Source organism: Mus musculus, chromosome 1, assembly GCF_000001635.26.
Source record: "Mus musculus strain C57BL/6J chromosome 1, GRCm38.p6 C57BL/6J".
Classification (NCBI taxonomy): domain Eukaryota; kingdom Metazoa; phylum Chordata; class Mammalia; order Rodentia; family Muridae; genus Mus; species Mus musculus.
The window spans coordinates 39,398,659-39,413,512 of NC_000067.6; the positions used below are offsets into that span (position 1 = coordinate 39,398,659).

At 48.4% G+C, this 14,854-nt stretch overlaps 1 protein-coding gene across 7 annotated transcripts in view; it reads right to left on the minus strand.

The window, feature by feature from the left end:
- The window catches only part of Tbc1d8 (TBC1 domain family, member 8), a 107,284-nt gene that overhangs the window by 27,164 nt on the left and 65,266 nt on the right, over nucleotides 1-14,854 (minus strand). For all 7 annotated transcript variants that reach the window (XR_003956253.1, XR_001785175.2, NM_001357521.1 and 4 more), the window contains exons 3-5: nucleotides 8,094-8,212; nucleotides 6,633-6,861; nucleotides 4,025-4,265 (exon numbers count right to left, since the gene is read on the minus strand). Coding sequence is in view for 5 of the 7 variants with exons in the window: in NM_001357521.1 (NP_001344450.1) it covers nucleotides 4,025-4,265; nucleotides 6,633-6,861; nucleotides 8,094-8,212 (589 nt within the window). In the remaining 2 variants the exon portion in view is untranslated. The remainder of the gene's footprint in view (nucleotides 1-4,024; nucleotides 4,266-6,632; nucleotides 6,862-8,093; nucleotides 8,213-14,854) is intronic.

Here is a 14,854-nt window from a genome sequence, read left to right on the forward strand (position 1 = left end):
GCTCAGAGTGTGTGGTCCCAGTCTTATTCTTGCCTGGTGGGGCTGATGCATCTTCCCCTGCAGCCCTCCTGCTCCCCACTTGCTCTGATCTGACCATGGGAAGTGGGCCACGGGAGGGGACCAGAAAAGTGGACTGGCTCTGTAGGATGAGGCCAAAGAGGTCTGTAGAGACAGAAGGGCAGAGACAGGGGCTGCACTGAGGACCCAGAACCCAGCAGCTACTGGGAGAAGAGTAATTCTGATTCCCAACCTAAACCCATCCCAGTAATCCACCTGCCCAGGAGACCGCAGACCAGAAGAGGCTCATTGCCTCTCCAAGCTGCCCTGCCCTCCCCCTATACAAACTGGTTGGCTATCTGACCACACCCTCACTTTAGGATAAACACTTTCTGTTTGGGAATCTCAGGATCCACTTATTCCATTACCCCTACTGCCCAGGCGGCAGCATCCTCCCTCCCCCCCCCCCCCCTCACCAGGGCCCGCCACCAGAGCTCTGCTAAAGATAAAGGGGTCCAGGTCCTCTCTGCACTGGGCAGCCTGGGCCATCCCCTCCCAACTCCCACATACCCAGCGGAAGGACCATAGGCCTGAGGTGACTAACAGAACAGGTAAACAGTTATTCAAGGAACCTAGGCCTTTGACCCTAAGGGTCACCACTGGAAAGCAGTCATCTGGGAAGGGAAGTGAGAAGAGATCAAGGAGAGAGCTGGGGTGTGTGGGGAGGTATTCCCGCTCTGAGCTGGGTAGGCTGTTTTCCCAAACTTTAAAATCTGCCTGAGGCAGGGTGCCAAGGGGCCTGAGTCATTACCTGTTTACACCCACAGGCCTGGTCTCCATGACAAAAGCTCGATGGGAGCCAGCTGAGGGGCAGCAACTAGACCTTTCACTTCAGAGAAAGTCCCTAACCAGGTGGGCATGCTGCTGGAGACAGGAACCTGTACGGGTCCTAGGTCCAGCCCTGGGAACAGATGGGTCCAGCCCTGATCACAGATGGTCTAGCCTTGGACACTCACTTGTTGGCCATCCCCACATTCCTGTCCTCCCTTTTCTTCCTTCTACTGGTGCCCAGGTAGAACTCAGGGTTGGCCGAGGAGGAGGACTTGGAGACAATTCCCGAGTCCTGGACGTGAATGTCCACTGCCAACCCTGACACTTCTAAAACAGATCTCTCCATCTTAACACAGTACAGGGTCACAGCCAGAGAATGCGCTGCCCCCTGTTTCCCCACCCTATCTCTTCATAGTAACCCCTACAGGCATGCTCAGAGGCTCATCTCCTAGGAGACTCTCTGTCCAGTTGACAACACTAAAGCACATCAGGAAGGCTGGCCAGCCCCTGTGCAGCTGCAAACTGCAAGCTGCACGCTTGTGCAATGTGGCTCGGGCTTGTAGCTGAGTAGACAGACAGACAAGAGCAAAACTTTCCCTGGTAGCTTGTGAGGACTACTTATTTAAAGACCTGCATGCCCACATCATTTTGGTTTCAGGGCTCTGTCAGCATGGCTCTTTCTTTTTAAAGGATTTATTTATTTTATACATAGGAGTACACTGTAACTTCAGACACCCCAGAAGAGAGCATCAGATCCCAGTACAGATGGTTGTGAGCCACCATGTGGTTGCTGGGAATTGAACTCAGGACCTTCGGAAGATCAGTCAGTGCTCTTAACCGCTGAGCCATCTCACCAGCCTCAGTCAGTGCTCTTAACTGCTAAGCTATCTCTCCAGCCCATCTGTAGAGTTTTGAAGGAACTTAAGACAGACTGAGTGTTTCTGTGTAAAATGACTGGGACAAAGTATTTGCAAATTTTTGTGTTTTTTTTAAAAGGGGATATTTGCATAGACATATGGGTTGAACATCCCCAAGCTGATGTTCCACCCTCCGCTCTAACACTGGATTTCAGGGCAGTCACATTCTTCCCCCAGGTCTGTGTATTCAGCCTTTGTCATGAGATAAAGCTGATCGCCAAGGAAGCTCTGGCACCTCATCGCTTCTGTCTTCAACTGAACAGAAGATGAACGGGAATATTAAAAAGGAGAACTAAAACAAACAAACAACAAAACCCCAAGAGGCAGAGGCCTGGCACAGCTGGTGGATGGAGGCTTACCTAGGGTAAGCACCAGCAGGTGAGAGGACAAACTCTGAGAGGGAAGGGGGAAGCTTCAGTCCTAAGGAGCTTGTTTTGAAAGTGTGATGACCTGAGATGGATCCTCACAATCCACATAAGCAGCTGGGCATAGTGACATGCCCTTGTCAACCACAACTAGGTCCCTGAGGCTCCCTGCTGGGCATAGTGACAAGCCCTTGTCACCCACTGCTACGTCCCTGAGGCCCCCTGGCAAGCCAGCCTAGCCCTCTTGCTGAGCTCCAGAGCAGCGAGAGCCTGTCTCAGACACAAAGCTGTTCCCGAAGAATGGCACACCTAAGGTCCTCTGACACACATGTGCACACACCTGCACACACAAGCATGCACACGCGCGCACATCCCACTGCATGGCTGAACTTTGAAGACATTAAGTGGAATGGGTTCTCTGCAAACCACAGCTCAAGGATTCCACCTTACTAAGGGGCCTGCTCAGCTTCCCAGAGCAGCTAGTGACCAGCAGGGGGTGAATGTGGATGGCAGAATCGTTCTGCAGGTGGACGGTGGTGGCAACCGGATAGGACATGAGTGTGACAAAAGCTTTTGACCTGTGCCACACTTACCCAGCCAAGATGCACAAAGCCCCAAACCAATCTGGCTCAAGCACTTGTGAGCTTCAGGTGATGATGCTGAAGTTGTTTAAGGCAACAATCCAAACACCTGCCTCACAAAGTCGTCTCAAAGCCTGTCAGGTGTAGTCCAACTAAATAAATCCAAAGACTATTGGCTCCAAAGTAAAGGAATCAAAATGGTCCAGCTGCCCTGACCACCGACCCCCGCCCCAGAGGACACAATCTGACAAGAGGACTGGCTGGGTGACAGAGTACATCCCTAGCCAGCATGCACAAGGGGGAAATGTCCAGCACCATTAAAAATAAAATGTCTTAGAGATGCTGGAGAGATGGCTCAGCAGTTAAGAGCACTGACTGTTTTTCCAGAGGTCCTGAGTTCAATTCCCAGCAACCACATGGTGGATCACAACCATCTGTAACGGGATCTGATGCCCTCTTCTGGGTTGTCTGAAGACAGTGACAGTAAATTTATATACATAAAATAAAGAAATGCTTTTTTAAAAATGAAATGTCTTCATGTTCACTGATACAGTGAATAACCAACTTGTACCGCGAGGGTGCCCACACTATGTGCAGAAATATTTGAAGTAAAAGGGGGACCTCCGTCCAGAAAGCCACATCTACCACATGGAGGAGAGAAGGGATAATGACAGTCACCATTTCCACTTCTGCCTGCCTAGGTTAGCCACAGAGACGGTGCCCACCAGCTGGCTTGGTGGGTATAGACATTCTGACCACACGACTTGATTCCAGGGACCCACAGGGTGGAAGAGAGAATTAACTCTCTCAAGTTGTCCTTCGACCTCCACGTTCCCACACTCAAAAACACAACAGAAGAATGTAATAAAGAAGCAAAAGACTGACTCCAGGGCTAGGGGGAAGTTTGAGTGGCACCACATACATCAGGCCCTCAGTGTTCGTAGGCTCTGTATCCTTGGATTCAACAACCATCAATCAAATATTTAGAAAGACAGCCTCTCTGTACCAAATGCATACATCTTTCCTTAGTGTTCTTCCCTAGACAGTACAGTATGACAATTATTCATATGACATGGACGCTGTATTAGGACAAGTCCTCTAGAGATCCTGCACAGCATCTGGGCTTTTTAATCAGCCATATGAAAAGGCTACAGTGTTTTATAGCAGGTTCTTGTGCAGATGCGGGTCAGATGCCCACAGAAATCCTGGAACCATTGGCCTAGGCAGATGGGGGAAAACCAGGTACCTAAGGCTGTCAAAAGCTGTGCATATGAAGGATGAGGCAGGCACAGGTCCCCTGAGCACCTGAGGGTCACCTGTGCTGAAGCCCTACCTCTTTGTGATCTGGCTAGGCTCCTGCAGGTCGGGGTCAAGATCAAAAACCTCGTTGTCCAGCAGCCTCCGGAGCGTGACATCTGCCAGCTGCTCCATGATCTTGAACACCTCGTCCAGGTTCAGAAACGTGGAGAAGTCTCGCTCCTTATTCTGTGTAGTGATCCGGATGGTGTCCGTGAGAAAGACATTGGAGGTTCGCTCCAGCTTCTGGATATCGACCCAGGGGATCACAAGTTTAACTGCAAGAGAGAAGGACAAATGGGCATCAGCCATCAGATGGGAGCAAACTTGAATTAAGTGGCAGACAGTGCTCAAAGTTCTCTCAGCAAAAACAGAAATGTCTTTTGAGCCAGGGCAGGGAGACTAGTCTAGGACCGTGCGGAGGCTACTGGGGAACACACAGCCTCGTTCCAGTGGCTTCACACCGATTTGGGTGAAGCTTCCCAAGTTGCTGGCTCCTGCACACCCGCATGTCCCGTACTTACTTATCCAGGAACATGGTTCTGCAAGGCCAAATTAACTATGCACACTCTCTCTCAAGAATACTTACCCAGCTGTACAGTCATTAATGGACGTCACAGAAATCACCCCTCTCTGAATCAAGTAGCTAAAAAACATTTCTACCATCTCTGTCTGACTACTTTGCAATATTGTCTTCTAGGCTCTGGTCATTTTAAAAGGTACCATCTGTGCCATCCTTGACAAGATGTTCATTAGCTGTTTCTGAGCTTTCACACAAAGTATCTTACACACACACACACACACACACACACATACACACACGCAAACTTAATTGATTCACACTACCAAGTCCAGTTTATTAAGTAACTGATGTGAGGCTCCCAGTGTCATGGTCTGCAATGCAACTGTCTGGATAGGAAATGTACCTTCAAAAGTTAATATGTCAGGGGCTTGGTCCAGTGTTATGGTGCTATCCAGGGGAGATGGTCTTTGATGCATCTTGTTCCTGGCCCCTTCCCATCCACAGGGAAACAGGAAGGTCCCAGACATGTGATGTAACCCTCAAAGTGTAAAGCCCCAGAGACCGTAAACCAGGTAAGTCCTGCCCCTGTCTCTGTCAGGGATTTTGGCCCAGGAAGGAAAAGTCATTTATCTATGCTGCACTGAAGCAGCTCATTCAGATAAGGAAGTCAGGCAAACGGGTACGTAACCCAGCACAAAAGCATAAACATGTGCAGGTGATACAGAGGGAAGGCTTCCTGGAGGGGACACAATCAAAATTGGGGTAGGAAGGATCAACAGCCATTTACAGACAGGGTACACAAACAGGCAAGGAAAGAGTATTCAACTCAACAAGAATGTCAGATGGGGAAAAAGGGCGTGATCAGTGTAAAGAGAGGGGACGGTGTAGGGCAGTCGGTGTGCACAGGGTCCTGGAGCATCGCAGTGAAGCCACTGAGCAGAGAGTGCACCCTGCGCTCAGGAAGCTCACCATAGATGCTCAGGACTGGCCCCCTGGAGCTGGCGTCACTTGAAACACAGGTGCGGAAAAGGAAAAGCAGGATACATCACATTTGTGGATTTACCTGCTGTGACAGCGTTCCCTGACAAGTCCAGCTGAAGAAAAAGTGTTTACTTGGACTCACACTTCCCAGGTACAATCCATGGTGGGTGTAAAGGCAGGAGCCTGAGGCAGCTGGTTACATTGTATCCACAGCCAGGAAGCAGATGGAGACAGATGCTGATGCTCTGTCCCTTCTGCCTCCCTCCTCTCACTCTCCCTTTCCCTCTCCGTCCTCCCTCTCCCTCTCTCTCTCTCACACACTCACTCACTCTCACACACACACTCAGAGTGGAGAGATGTTAAGAGCACTGACTACTTGTGATGGTTTGAATATGTTTGGCCCAGGGAATAGCACTGTTAGGGGTTGTGGCCTTGTTGGAGTAGGTGTGTCACTGTGGGTGTGGGCTTTAAGACCCTCATCCTAGCTGCCTGGAAGCCAGTCTTCTGCTAGCAGCCTTCAGATGAAGATGTAGAACTCTCAGCTCCTCCTGCACCATGCCTGCCTGGATGCTGCCATGCTTCCCACCTTGATAACAATGGACTGAACCTCTGAACCTGTAAGCCAGCCCCAATTAACTGTAGCCCTTATAAGAGTTGCCTTGGTCACAGCAGTAAAACCCAAACTAAGACATCGCTTGTCCAGAGGACCCAGGTTCAATTCCCTGACACCCTCTTCTGGCCTCTGTGGCACCAGGCCCACAAACGCCCACAGACGTAAAATAAAAACCTTTGAGAAGAATATATTCTCTTGTAGAACTGTTCAGTCTTTTGCTAATATACTGCATTTTCAAAGTATCTACACTACTAAAAACCTGGCAGCGGCTACTCGAGTTACCCAGAAATAAGTGTTTAAGGGAGTAAAAGGCACAATCGCCCCCCCCGCCCCCCCAAGCCAAGCCTCCTTGGAGAAGCAGCCTATGTAATTAAGCAAAAGTGTCTGTACAAATCACGGGAATATGGATAGAGCACACTTTGAAAATAGTCCCATTCACAGCTTCTCTCGGAAGCGGTGCTAAGTACCCCTGGGCTGAGTGCATCAGTGAGTTCAGGCCCAGAAGGCTCTCGGCTCAGCCACACTTACGCTCCTTGCCCAGGAAGAAGGAATAGAAGCAGAGGTGGTTGATGCTGAGGTACAGCCAGCCCTGGCGGGGCACCCTGCCCTTCCAGCAGCAGCACGAGTAGTACGTGACCAGCTTCTCCGCCTCGGGGAAGTTGAACCTGGCCTCGAACTTCACCAGAGCTTCTCGGAACTTCTCGGGCTCCTCCTCCTGCTCTGCCAGTCTGCTGCTGGTCTCCTCTGCGATCAGAGCCTGAGGACAGAAAGACACTTACCCAGCCAGCCAGACAACAGTTAGACTGAAGGGGAAGAAGGACAGCAAGCAGGAAGGACAGATGGGCAATAGCGAAAGAGGACAAACTGACGCAAAAGATGTAAGAACCCAACCTTGTTTTGGAATTTTTGAGTTAAACATTAATACTTTCAAAACATCTTCCTTGTCAGGTTCAAAATGTTGATAAAGGGCCACAAGATGGCTCAGTGAGTGGAGGTGCTTGCAGCCAAGTCTGAGGATCTGAGTTTGATCCCTAGTACCACCTCCTGCACACACATTCCCCCAACATACACCATTTGAAAGCTTAGCAAATTGACTTAATTTTACAAATTTCTCTTGACATTATGAACCATAAGACAATGATTAAGATTTTTAGGGGCTGTTTCATATGAAACGCACGCCCAGTTTGCTGTTGTCCCGAAAGGCTTCTCATTAGGCATGTAGAGCTTCAGCAGAGGCCAGGTGCTTTAGTGCCTGGGCAGAGGTGCCTCGGAGGACGAGATTGGATGGTGGCTGGGGAAGCAGCCAAATGTCCAGACTTGACAGGAAAGCATCCTTCACATTTGGTCATCAAAAGGGGTGGAGGGGGGGTGTCCACTTTATCCCTCAGACTCCTCCATCATCAGCCCGGCCTCCTGGGGACAAGACTACCCTGGCTTGTGGTTGTGGTTGTTGTTGTTGTTGCTGCTGCTGCTGCTGCTGTTGTCTTTGACAGCATCTCCTACATCCCGGGCAAGCTTCTGACTCACTCTGTAGCCCATGCTAGCTTCTCCCTTGGGACCCTCCTGCCTCAGCCTCCCCAGTGCTGAGATTACAGAAGTGAGCCTCCACACCTGGCAAAGAGACATGCTTTATAAAGTAGTAAGCGCCAAAGCATGGAGAATCTAAATTTTTCAGCCCCAAACATGCTGCTTTGACATAGGGCTTATTCAGAGCTGAAGACGCTGACCTCTCCATCTACCTAAAGATTGCCAAGGAGCTCTCTGTTCAAGGGCAGCCTCCCCTGGCCAGTATGAAAGTCGTGACCAGCAGGAAGGGAGAGGGGAAGGGCCAGTCAGAAGTAAACAGAGGCTACTTTTTACTAAGTGAATTCCCTTTGTTTTATGTAACTTGACAGAGCATGTAGCCAAAGTGTTAAAAAAAAAATTTTTTTAGCCAAAGTGAGAGGGAAGGAGCAGGCAGGTGGGGAGAAGCCTTAAAGCCCAGCCTACCTTCACCTTCCCTTTGACAAAGCTGGCGATGTCATCTTTGTTGTCAAAGACTGACAGGGTGTGCAGCAGGTTCTGCTCCAGCCAGTCCCAGTGCCGGTTGATTTCCTCCAATGTTGCACCTGGATTTGGACAGACAGGCACACATCAGGCAAAGAAGGAACTGCTAAAATGTGAACTCAGTTTCCAACTCCTGCCATGCATGACTCTATGTGTACTTTACATTATGGGAGACAGTCTGCTGTAGAACAGGCCCCCTTTATTAAAATAGAGTCTCCTCCTGCCTCTGGGCACCTGAAGGCACTGATCCTATGGCCACAAGGCAGCCCCGGTGACTGGGAGGGTCACCCTTCGGTGTGCTGTGGCCTCTTGCCTGCTTTGGCAATGTCCACCTCTTCTCTGCCTCTACTCGGTGACAGAGATGTTGGTAATTGCACAGATATCCCAACACAGAACATGCCCCAGAGAGCAGACTCACTGCCAACAGGCTCACACAGTGTAGCCTGTGCTCTGAAAGGCCAAGTTCACCGTGGAAGAGCCTGTTGTAAAGTCCTGTTGACCATACAAGAATGTCACCACTTGGGAGCAGCAGAGCTTGACCCAGCCGGGCCGGCCTCAGAAAACATCTGTCTACAGATGTTTTAGGCCATTTATAGCAGTAGCCCTCAAATACCTAGAGTTCTTAGAGTGCATATTATCTTAAAATAAAGCATACACACAAAAGCATTACATCATAGCCAATCTGCCAGTTAATTTCTTTAGGAAGCAATTGAAATGCTCACTAAACTACCAAAGTGCTAAGTGCCACTGCTAACTAAGGCATAGTCATGTCCACTGTCTCTGTTTCTTCTCAAGGAGCCCTCTAGTCATCTGTACCGGATGACGGACACTGGACATGGGGACCATGTCCAGCCTCTTGTGCCAGCAGATGCCCTTCCTGTACACAGGTACAGTCCCTGACCAGAAGTTTTTTCAGTCTCCATTTCAAAACGGGACAAGATTAAACCCAGAGAAACTAAAGCTACCAGGCCATAGTTCAATGTCACCCAGAGACAAGTGGGAGGCCAAGAGAGTCACCAGAGTCATTAGCCATCCCAAAGCAGGCGGGTTTCACTTAAAAGTGTGTTTCTTTTCTCTCCACGTTACTTGCACACCCAAGTGTAAATGCACACGAAAATATAGGAAATACGCATTACTGCCTCTTTTCTGAGACCTCTAATCTGAAAGGACCAAGTCTGAATTGTAGCAATGCTGCCACAGCATAAAAGCTGCACCAGCCTGACGGATCAGAACCTACAGACACTCTTCTCACACAAGTTTTAAGATACAGCGCTAAAAAGATGTAGGCTGTGGGTAAGTGGACTTCATGCGTAGACCGTAGTTCCCATCCCCCACAATACTGTATCTATACAAGTATTCCATCAGCCAAAAGAATCACTTCCATTGCATTTCGTTCAGGAAAATCGAGAGCTAAGTAATACAAAGTACCCAGGCCTCGGTATTACCCAGACAAGCATACCTGTGTCCTTGCTGACTCCACCATTGTCCCCGCCACATGGCTCTCTGCCCAGTGCCTCTATCCACAGGCATGACCCATGACCTTCACTTCCCTCCCGCTGCACCTCCCAGGTGGGTCTTAGCAGGAGTCAGTCCTGGAGTGAGAGGCTCTTCCTACACAGCTCTCCAGACAGGGAAAGCTCATTTGAAAACAAAATCAAGCCACCCAAAGCCAGCCTCCACATGCCCATCTGTCTCTATGTCTGCTTTCTCTCTCTTCTGACCTGAACCCAGGACACAGAGCATCTACTTGGCCCCTCAGCTGACTGTGGCACACCAGGGGCTGACACAGCTCAGGTGGTCTTCCTGCCTCTCACCCATGCATCCCTTCCCTCCAGTGACCATGTACTTCACGGTAACACAGACGGCACCTTGCAAAAGCTAGTTCTACCACAGTCCGTGAGCGCACACAAAACTGCAGAGAGCAGGCCTTTATTTGCCATCATAATAAAACCAACCAGGTCATTATGCAAACAAAAGGACGCTAGACAGAAGAGGACCCGGTCTCTATCAGCTTTCAGTACTCAGCTATGGGTCTTCAGATATACTTCCTCATTTGTAAAAACAAAACAGGGAAGAGGGAAGGAGGGGGAGAGGGAGGGAGGGGAGCGACTGACCTGTAAAGAAGACAGAAGAGGGAAATGGAAGTACAAATATTTGTCCTGTGTCACATTTCAAATGAAGGGCAAACCAACCTTGCTGAGCACCCTGGGGTCTTCGCACAGAAGTGAGACTCCTTAATGCATGTGCTGGCTAAGGCAGCACATGAAAGAGCTGTCTGCACTCAGCAGGAGCTCAGACTCTCCCTGAAATCCCTTCTTCCTGCAAGAACCTTCCCAGATGCCTGGACGCTGGTGATGTTTTATTTGTTTTAAATATTGAATCATGCACATACATGTAAATCGTACGTATTTTCAGTTAGTTATGTATGGTGTGGGCTGGGGTATTGTACAGTGAGTGCAGTTGACTTTGGAACACAGAAGGAGGTGTTTGAACCCCTAAAGCTGAAGCTACAGACAGCTGGGGGGGGGGCAGCATGATAGCTGGGAGCCACAATCAAGTCCTATGCAAGAGCACTACTTGCTCTCAACTGCTGAGCCACCTCTCTATCCCCTGGGATACATAAGCCTACCATCAGGGTCACCAGGACCAATGACTTAACTACTAACACCTTCAACTGGCCAGTTAGATACCGTGAATAAAACCAACCGTAATCAAGTCTCAATCCCAATATATCACTGTGGAATTAAGACTTGAGACAGGGGCTGTACAGATAGCCCAGTGGTTAAGAGTACTGGGCTGTTCTTCCAGAGAACCTGGGTTCAATTCCTGGCACCCACAAGATGGCTTACAACTGCCTGTAACCCCAGTCTCAAGGCATCTGACTCCCTCTTCCAACCTCTGTGGCCCCAAGGCACATATGTGGCACACAGCCATAAATGCAAGTCCAGCACAACACTCATACACTGTAAATAAAAATAGATTTAAAAAAATATGACTTGAGACAGAGGATGTGGAGGCACATGCCTTGAATCCCAGCACTCTGGAGGCAGAGGCAGGAAGAGCTCTGTGAGTTCGAGGGAAACCTGATCTACATATGAGTTCCAGAACAGCCAGGGCTACATATAGAAACCACGTCTCAAAACAAAAACAAAACAAAAAAGACAAAAAAGCTCAAGTTTCACTGTTATAAAATGCTTCTATACAATGCTCATAACAAGGAAAAACACAACTAAAAAGAAAATTAATACACAGAACCTATCTCGGGGCCATAGGCAATGGAACCACAGCTGCCCTGCATGCCTCTCCCAGCAAAGACAATCAACAGGAGGAACTTTTCCACCCCAGGGTCTGTTTCCTTCAAAAGTTGCCAAGTGGCAGGGAAACTCTCCAAACTGAATTTCCTCCGCAGAGACGCCTCAGGGCAGGCTTCATAAGTACTCCAGAACAAGGCGAGCTGAGTGAGCTACCGTGCCTCCTTGACCCTGGAAGCCTGAGAACGAAAGTCACCTCAGTGCGTGTCACACGGCACCATCCTGAGCCATACTGTTGCAGTGGTTCCCACAGATTCAAAGGAGTCCACCTGACACCAGCTTAAAAAATAAAAAACAATTCAAAACGGACTATGCACCTCCCAGTAAGAGCGACCACTGAATCGGAATGCGAGCTTTTACACACACATAAATAACATTTCTGTCACGCTCAGTTTGAAAGTCACCGTGTTGCACCATACTGCTGAGAAAGCTAAAGAGAAAATAAGTCTGCCATCTGTTGTTGAGGCCAGAGGGGTAAAGGACACACAGGCATGTCCAACCTGTATAACAGGTCCTCATTAACAAGTTCACACTTTAGAGCCGTGCAATGAGAGGCCACCGAGTTGGCTCAGTGGGTACAGGAGCTTGCTGCCAAGCCTAACAACGTTAGTCCCTGGCGTCCATGTCATGGAAGGAGAGAACCATTCCGTACACCCCGGAACAAGAGTGCACCTGGACAGATACATTTTTAAAAATGTAATTGATCGGGAGGCAGAGGCAGGTGGATTTCTGAGTTCAAGGCCAACCTGGTCTACAAAGTGAGTTCCAGGATAGCCAGGGCTACACAGAAAAACCCTGTCTCAAAAAACCCAAAAAGAAAAAAAAAATGTAATTGAGTTATCAGCAAAAAGTTACCAAACAAACAAACAAACAAAAACCAAAAAACCCCGCTCAGTGTTTTAAGTTCATAATTATGTATGGCCATGTTCCTAGACCTTATAGTCACGCACAGCCCAAGGACCATGGTTTGGACACATCTGGCATAATTACTGAGTGTGGAGAATGGATAGACCATCCTGGTCTATCCTTCCAACACAACAGAGACCTGCTGTCAGCACCTGAATGGATCTTCCTCAAATCCATACAATGGCACACAGATGCCAAGACTATATATTTCAAGAAATAGTTTTTCAAGACCAATTAGGTTAGTAAGGACATAGAATGGGGCTGCTGAGCCAACAGAACCAGCGTTATAAGACACCAGGGATGTCTGTCTGTCCGCCAAAGAAAGACCATGGGAGGATCTAGTGAGAAAGAGAACATCTGCAAGCCAAGGAGAAGGCCCCACTGGAAATAGCCCAGTTGTATCATAACCATGGATGCTCAGCCTCGGGAACTGAAAGAAAAGAAAGTTCTCTCCTTTAAGCCTCAGTCAAGTTGATGAGATTTTGTTACAGCAGTGGAACAGACTAAACTGTAACTGTGGACGGTAACAGTGGCAACTGACCACATTATGCCGAGCTACTAAATCCTCTCATTTTGCAGAAATAGACTTTGCCATTTTCCAAGAAAACTAAAAGTCCAGTGTGAAAATCAGGCTTAGAGATTCAGTGTTAGAAACCTAATCAAAGACCAGAAACCAGGCAACGGAGGGCCTGGGAACAAGCAAGTCTGCATGGGGACAGGCAGAGACAGCTGGCTGAGGCCATTTTAAATGCAGATGTTACACGCTTAGTAAAGCATGCTGTATCTTTAAACTCACTCCCTACAAATGTCACAAGGTAGGTATTTTCTAGACACAAAGTAAAAAAAAAAAAGAAGAAGAAGAAGAAGCCAACCCATAGCCCACGCGTGTGACTCTGGGGGCCTCCGTCTCCTGGGACATCCCAGCAGCTGAGGATAGTTATTCTCCCCAGCTTTCCTCTAGGGGGGCATCGACATGAAATACAACAGGCATCTCATTGTCCACACCTCCAGCTTCTGCACAGACACAGCCATAAATAACTGGGCCTAAGCTTCAGTTTTTAAAAAAGTAACTGTTTCCCTCTACATAATAAACACTTGATTGGATTCAGTATTTTTTCCAGCCTCCTAAATGCTAGTGTACTATGAAATGGGCACTCTGTGTTCATAGTTCAGATCTGGTCCTATGAACTAGCAAAATGTTTCTCTGTTTGCCACATATTAATATCTACTGTGGACTGCAGAGGGGCTAGAAAGGTGTGGCAGGCATGGGGCAGCTTCTCTCCTATAACTCACTGTAAATTCTAATGCAGAATGACACAGACACGCTGCACATGGGGTAACGGACTTTCAGAAATGTAGAGTGCCGGTGTAGCATGCTTGGAGCCCTGGGCTCAGTCCCCAGCACCATACGAACATGATGTTGCACACCTGTAATGACAGCACTTGGGAGGCAGAAGCAGGAGGATTAGAAGTTGAACACAGCTAACTCGTTCTAGTTTGGTTGCTGTAATAAAACATGGACTAAAATCAATTTGGGGGAAAATGGTTTATTTGGCTTTCTTCAGGTCATCAAGGGCAGCCAAGGCAGGAGCCTGGAGGCAGGAGCTGAAGCAGAGACTGCAGGCTTGCTTCCACTGGCTTGCCCAGGCCCACCTGCCTAGGGAGGCACCATTCACACTAGGCTAGGCCCTTCTACAGCAATGAGCAACTAAGGAAATGTCTCATAGACATGCTCACAAATGGCCGTTCTGATAGAGGACAGTCTGATGGCTGCCAGTCTGATGGCAGCCAGTCTGATGGAGGTTAACTGAGCTGAGCGTCCATCTTCCCCAGTGCCTCTGGGTTATGTGAAGGTGACAGATGAAGCTGACTGTGTTGGCTACACGGGGCATCAGGGTCAGCCTGAGCTATAAGTGACTTGTCTTAAAAAAAAAAAGTGTTTCAAAAATTTAAAAACCCTAACTAATAAATACCAAATGAGAGGATACTGGTGGACCAAAAGAAATAAACACTTCTTTTTAAAAAACCCAGATTCTGAAAGCAGACACTCTCAGACCTAATCTATAAGTCTAAAGCAATTATCCTCACGAGACCATCATTATGATCTGCTGGATTTTTTTTCTGTTTTAATAAATCTCTAAATATAAGTTAAGATTTCTTCCCTCAGAAGAAATCAATCGTTAAAAATATTACAATCGAGAGAGATGGCTCAGGGGTTGAGAGCAGTGGCTCTTCCAGAGGTTCAATTCCCGGCACCCACATGGTGGCTCACAATCGTCTTCAGTGGAATTTGATGCCTTCTTCTGTCATGCAGGCATACACGCAGATAGATCACGCATGCACATAAATAAATCCTAAAAATATTTATAATACGTGAGAGCAGACATAGTCTCAGGAACCAGAAGCCACAGGAGGAGGCAGAGACAACAGACAGCAGGCAAGCACAGGGTAGAAGCTGCTGTTAGCGATCAAGTCCAGACGCTCAGA